Source organism: Sabethes cyaneus, chromosome 1 (assembly GCF_943734655.1).
Source record: "Sabethes cyaneus chromosome 1, idSabCyanKW18_F2, whole genome shotgun sequence".
In the NCBI taxonomy this organism is placed as follows: Eukaryota; Metazoa; Arthropoda; class Insecta; order Diptera; family Culicidae; genus Sabethes; species Sabethes cyaneus.
Genome location: NC_071353.1, coordinates 30,827,654 through 30,834,630, shown reverse-complemented (window position 1 = coordinate 30,834,630; position 6,977 = coordinate 30,827,654). Strand labels below are relative to the sequence as shown.

At 38.6% G+C, this 6,977-nt stretch overlaps 1 protein-coding gene across 1 annotated transcript; it reads left to right on the top strand.

The window, feature by feature from the left end:
• The first annotated feature begins 5,215 nt into the window (after positions 1–5,215).
• LOC128745523 (serine protease hepsin-like) lies at positions 5,216–6,397 on the top strand. Its single transcript, XM_053842598.1, has 4 exons — positions 5,216–5,287; positions 5,348–5,477; positions 5,542–5,969; positions 6,035–6,397. The coding sequence occupies exons 1-4, from the start codon at positions 5,216–5,218 to the stop codon at positions 6,395–6,397; spliced, it is 993 nt and encodes a 330-aa protein (XP_053698573.1).
• Positions 6,398–6,977: the final 580 nt, after the last annotated feature.

Sequence of the window (6,977 nt, the reverse complement as noted above, 5' to 3'; positions counted from 1 at the left end):
GGTCAAACGAAACATAAAAGGAAAAAATGGGTCAAACAATGGGAAAATAGGACAGACAAAGAAGAAACGATCAACAGGAAAGACGGGTTAAAGAAAAAGGTAGAACGGAAGAGAAAATGATGAAAAGTGGGAGACAAACATAAACAGAATAAACGTGACAGGAAAGACGGAAAATAGGACATCAAATAAAAAAAACGGAACAAACGAAGACGAAAAACGAGAAGTAAAAGAGATAAAAAAAAAAATATAACAAGGCAAAAACTTGAAACGAAAAAAAAGAAAAAGAGAAGAAAAAAAACGCAAAACGGAAAGGAAAATAACAAAAAACTTAAAATAATACAATTATTTACTTACTTTACCAGTCGAGAGCCGGGGTGGCTCTTGCCGTACCAAGAATTCCACTCCATTACATTCGGTCCTGGGATACTCGTCGCCAATTCGTTACGCGTCTCGACACACTCAAGTCGGCCTCAACCTGGTCGAGCCATCTAGAAAGTTTGGCCTCTCTATTTCAGGAGCCGGAGGGGTTTTTGAAGAGAACGGATTTCACAGCACAATCGTCCGGCATCCTTGCGACGTGGCCGGCGCACCGTAGTCTTCCAACTTTCGCCAGGTGCACGATGGGAATCTCTCAAAGCAGTGCCTGTAGCTCGTGATTCATACGCCTCCGCCACTCTCCGCTTTGCATTTGTACTCCGCCAAAAAGAGTTTGCAACACCTTTCGTTTAAATACGGCAAGTGCACATGTCTTCCGTAAAAGAAGCTACTGTCTCAAGCCCGTAGAGGACTACCGGTCTGATTAGCGTTTTGTACAACGTCAGCTTTGTGCGGCGGCGTATGCTCCTTGATCTAAGCGTCTTGCGAAAGGAAAAGTAGGCTCGATTTCCAGCTTTAATGCGTCATTGGATCTCCTTACTCGTATTTTTGTCGGCGGTGTCCAGAGATCATAAATATGCGAACTCATCAACCACTTCCAATTCATCGCCTTCAATGGCCACTGTCCGTGGGAGGCAGACGTTTCTTACTCTCTGTAGCCTCTTCCTACCAGATATTTGGTGTTCGATTCGGAGAGTGTCCCCGAAACGCGCACGTAGCACATCATTCGCTTCAGGTTAGCCGCGTCAGTTTGTACTCGAAACCCGTACTCGTGCATTGTCTGCCATAGCTGTTCGCGTTCAACTGTATCGGTTGCTGCTTTGAAATCTTCTAAAATATCATGCATGGGCACGTTGTACTCTCGACATTTTTGGAGGATTTGCCGGAGCGTAAAAATTTGAACCGTGGTAGCATGGGCCCCCATAAAGTCCGCCTGACACTACCCTGCGAATTCTCTTGCTAGTTAGGATCATGGCTGCGAATTTACAATTTCAATATCAAAATTCCGATGAAAATTAATGCAACTATTAGTCAAAATCGGTATCATAGCATACTAATCGAAAAAGAAAACAATGCGCTGAACCCGCGGAAGGTTTATTTCAGTTCAATCCGTCAAAATTATTTTGATAGTGACGAGCTCATTCACTAGGTTCTATCACGTATTGAATGGTGCTGTCAATATCAATATCACTAAGACGCTGATGATATTGAATGCCTGAAATTAAAAAGTCAAATATTATCATTTTCATTGATATTATCTAACTCAATTATTAAATCATACAATAATTGTTCAGCACTTAATATTAAACATTCTTGATATTGACAGCATCTCAATGATATTGCTATTTCAATCAATATCAATATGCACTAAAGCAGATGGTAGGGTAAGTTAACCTATATAGTGAACCCTTTACTGGTAATGAACCCTCGGATAAAATTTCGGTATTTATTAGCTTATACTTCTTATTTCTGAGAATGAAACATGACTGACTGACTGAGAATGAAACATGACAACTGACATGAAACAAAACATACTAAACATAACACACATTTGAGTTCATAAAATTTTGGCTGCATTTCATTAATAATGCTTTAAAATCGACATTTTCAACAAGTGAGGGTCCATTATACGGTTAATAATGCAAAAAATGTCGCCATCAGCGTACCCTCTCCATGCAAAATAAAAGGAAAATGGACATTCCAATCTGTTTCAAAAAATATGTAAAATATAGAGATTTGTAGTATAAATTGATATATTTAGGCTTATTCGAAAGTTACTAATATTGTAAGTGCCATTGGTTGGGTGTTTAGCCTTACGAGTTCAAAATAATTTATAGAAAGGTGCACAAACGGTTGATTTACCCTATACCAGAATAACAATACTAAATTACACTTGATATACAGATTGCATAGGTATGTATAATTTGTATAGGAGATCGTCTGACTACCAATTTCGACTACACACTGAAAAAAAATGTGTTTGAGTATTTCAAATATTTATAACTTGATTCCCGTAAGTCCTACAATTTTGGTATGTTCAGTAACTTTACGTAACTTTACAGAACAAACAACTTTTCTGAAGACACAACATTTTCAAAGTCATTATTGAAAATGTCAGACTTCAACACCATCTATAGGAATAAAAATATAACTACTTAAAATTTACAAAAAGATGCGAAATTTTATAACAAATTATGTTGCTGAAGACAACAAAACTCTACGAAAAACTCAAAACAAAACTCTCTGCCCCATTGTGCGATGGATAAACGTTCTGCAAATCGTTTCACAACATCATACTAAAGGAGTGACAAGATGGCTGTTTCCTGAAGCCACCACCAAACATGGCACACATGATAGATAATATTGCTACTGTCCTATACAGTGGACCCCCGTTCGTTTGAACGATTCCTCATGCAAACTAACGAGGTTAGTTTTTAATTTGAACAACTGGCAACCCTAAATATGCTGGAAATGGTGTGAACTGGTCACCCTACTCTTTGTTATTGTTTTGGTGATTTGATTCAGTTGGAAGTTGGAAGCAGCGAATATTTCATTCTTCGATCGGATTTCTATCATAATCGTTGGGAAAACGCAATGTGAAACAGATTAAACACGCTAGATCAATACAAACCAATCGCGTTTATGCGCATTGCCTGCATGAGCAAATGATGTCATGTTGAGAATGATATTTGAATCATTTTTAATTTGCACGTCGTGCAAACCAACGGGGTGCAAATTAAAAAGTGTTCAGATTAAAAACAGTCAAACGAACGGGGATCCACGGTACAACATTGACCGACCTAGGCAATAATTTTGTTCGCTTTATAAAAACCTACAAATTTATTAATTTTTACGCGATGATCTCGTGATTTTCTCGAAATAAACCTTATTTATAGACCTTTGCAGTGATGTATTTAGATTTCCAAAATTCTTTTTAAAATTACAGTTATGGTCTAACGCCATTAGGAGGCCCAACCATAACGATATTCCCCTATTTATGAAAATAATGTCATAATTCTATATGTCCTGGTTTATGCGTGGTTTACTTCCGGTCTGAGTGACCAACATGACACATATACCTACATTTGACGCAGTCAAACCTAGATCGTTGCTTATTGTATGTTCATTTCGTACATAACTTTTTTTGTCTCTCAGAGATAATCGCTGTGCTCCCTTCGCTGCTAGATGATAGCAAGCGAGAACAAAAACTATTTGACACTGGCAATAGCCTGAAAAACAGTCATTCGTGCAGTTGTGCGGAAATCTGTTGAATTGCTTGGAGCTGCTTAAAATGAAATGCATTACTCATAAGTAAGACTATGTAGGCATATCTCGAAAAGATCAAATAATTAAACAGTGATATACAGAGTTTTAGTACAACTTTGTATGCTCTGATTTTCATCTTTTTATCGAGATTGCAATTTGCAAAAGGTTTATGTTTTTCATAAAACAATTTTACTGAAAAATAATACCTCTTGATGAAGGATTTAAGTTTAAGAATTATTGAAAATAACGTCTGGTATATTAAAAAAATATATGATTATTTTCAATATCACTACAATGATACTAAGACTAAGATACTAAGGATGTAAGACGATCTTGACATAAGACAACCTCGATATAAAACAACTCGATACAAGAAATTCGTTACTTCGAAATAAGGCAAATTACTTTGACATGGTTGTCAACGACACCAAAGCTAAACTCTATACCAAAAGCGGTTGTTTGTTATTTGAAGATAATCCAAAAAATTGAGTCATGATTCATTACGGCATCGATTGGCCCATATTAAGACAACATGCTAAATTCATATTTGTTAAGAATCTGACAGACTGCAGTGTTATGGGACACCATCCCCACAAATTAGGTCAACATATTTTTTTTTTATTTCAGATTTGGATTCGACAGTCTTTTCCGCTTATCATGATAATAATTTTGTAATGATCCGACCACGAAAAGTGGCCGAAAAACCGTCATACACAACCGTCCAGTGCGGCGTGGAACAGAATTTGTAAACATTATGTACCTTTTTCTCAGAAACTTTTCTCAAAAGTTACAAAAGCCTGTTCCAAACATCTACCAACAAAACAAAAAAAAGTTTGTTCCAATACGCTGTGTAGTTTCTGAGAAAAAGGTACATAAGGTACATAAAATCGTGTTTTTTCAGGAGCGGCGTTTTATTTCGTCGAAGTTGTTCCACGCCGTACTGGAATGCTTATGTGTATGATTGTTTTTCAGCCACTTCCCTTGGTCGGATCATTACAAATTTAGTACCAAAATAAGCGGAAAAGGCTGTAGAATCAAAATCAGAATTAAAAAAAAAGATGTTTTTTTAATTTTTTTGTCGTTTATGTCCCCTTAGGTCGTATATTTTTACAGCTATTTGTATAAAAATTTAGTAAAACTGGAATCAAATCAGCACAGCAAAAATGGTTGCTAATTGTATCCCATAACGCTGGAATGTGTCATCTTGAGAATACGTTATGGAGTAAGTGGTGGATGCCGTCCTCACGGTGCTTAGCGATTGATCACTGTAATTCGTCATAATCGGCATTTTAACCTTGCGTGAGACGCTTGAAGGGATCGTTTTTCGTCGCGTAGACGAAGATGAAGCAATAACTGAGAAGTTTTTACCGCCCTGTCTGACTTGTAACTCTTACTTTCACATCAATTATTTCAATATTCACAATAAAAACAAACTGAACCGACACGTTCAGTTGAATTTTCGACAACTATTTAACAGATTCATTCACTTAGAACCTCACAGTTTGGCACTGCTTCCAGTACGATGGCGTTGGTTTTGAGACAAGTTTCATTGGTGGTGCTTTTGTTAGCCTCAATGTTCTGGTCGGCGCTTCACTCGGCCGTCATTAGTAATTCAGATGATTCCAAAAACAATTTACCACTATCCGTGAGTACATAAAACACGTTTTACATCATGTTATAACTCAAGCCTCTCTTAAAAACAAAGGAAGTGAAAGAGGACGGCATTTCTAAGGCTCCCGTAGGAGGACCATTCACATGGGTTTCGACCATCTCAGGTCTACCAATCATAAGTCTATTTGCTTATCGTGCAGAACCCAGAAACTGTCCAGCTTGCTGTGAGTAAATCATTTTACAGCATGTGCCTTCATAATCTTCTAAACGAATCCCTTCGCGCCTTAGCTTGTGGTACCAACAGTTCGACAACCTCGAACGATGATCTGAGCAACATTAGTGACCTGCGAATCTATGGGGGCAAGAATGCTACGGACGGAATGTATCCTTGGATGGTGGCGCTGTATTACGACAATAAATTCATCTGTGGAGGATCCCTGATCAACAATCTGTACATTTTGACGGCAGCTAGTTGCGTTTTCAACACCGATCGAACGTTGTTCTCGGTGAAATTTCTAATGTATGATCGCGGAAATCCCGATTCCAATTTCTTCGAGCGACGCGTTTCGTACATCATGACCAATTGGTTCTTGGATACAGGAATAACCTCGATGAACGATTTGGCCCTGTTGAAGTTGAACGAAACGGTCCCGTTGGGGAGTGGTTTGTCTCCCGTGTGCTTACCACCGGAAGGTCCTACTTATGGCGGATACAACGTGAATATTTTTCTGCCTTTCTCTAGATTGATAAATATTAGCCTAAAGATTACATACACTTCTAGGGAACCGTTACAGGATGGGGTAATACTGTAAACTACACGTACTCGCGGGTGTTGCAGGAAGCGACTGTACCGATTCTGACGTACGATGAATGCTTGAAGCAAAGCAATTACCATTTCTTCCAAATCGATGACAGTAAGTTGTGCGCGGGAGCCCCCGACGGTGGAATAGATGCTTGCCAGGGAGATACCGGTGGTCCGTTGCACATCATAGATCAGCAAACTGGAAAATACGTCATAGCCGGAGTGGTCTCCGTTCGAACGGAATGTGCCCAGCCAAAGTATCCAGGGATCTATACCCGGGTGAACAAGTTTAGGTCGTGGATCAAGTTCAATACCCGGGATGCTTGCTACTGTAGTTCATGAGTTTAGTTCTTCGTTTTTTCTGATCGTAAAATTGAGAGAAATAAAAAATATGTCTTGATTGAAGTAAAATCAGTGTTTTAAGCTCAAGTTATATCATTTTTAGTCAATACAATTGGACCAAACTTTCCTAGAAGGTTGCAAGTGCTTCGAATAGGGTTTTGAATTTGCTAGACGGATGTGAAACTGCGAGTTCTGATGTTACCTTGAAATGATCACACAGTAAACAAAAAGGTAATGTTTCATGTTAGCAGAACCAAGTATTGAAGCAAAAGCGCCAGCGATGAGATGATCTACACGACAACATTTTTTTACTCCAGTGGTGTTTGTTCGTCTTAGAAAGAAAAACTGTAGCTCATAAATTTTGCCACGGCCAGAGAAACAGCCTTCTGTAGTACTTACTTTCAACGTTTGAATATTCGGAAACACACCTGGAGGAATCTAAATGGAGACTCTTGCTCTCAGTTCGATCATGTCTTGATTGACGATCGACACTTTTCGGATGTCATCGATGTACAGTCTTTTCGGGGATCAAATATCGACTCTGACCACTATCTCGTAGTGTGTAAGATTCGCGCTGTCG

Bases quoted from the DNA above. Each gene is read 5' to 3' on its own strand.
- LOC128745523 (XM_053842598.1), top strand. From the start codon at position 5,216: ATGTTCTGGTCGGCGCTTCACTCGGCCGTCATTAGTAATTCAGATGAT. The intron at 5,288-5,347 runs GTGAGTACATAA...TTAAAAACAAAG, and splicing joins AAAACAATTTACCACTATCC to GAAGTGAAAGAGGACGGCAT. The intron at 5,478-5,541 runs GTGAGTAAATCA...TTCGCGCCTTAG, and splicing joins CAGAAACTGTCCAGCTTGCT to CTTGTGGTACCAACAGTTCG.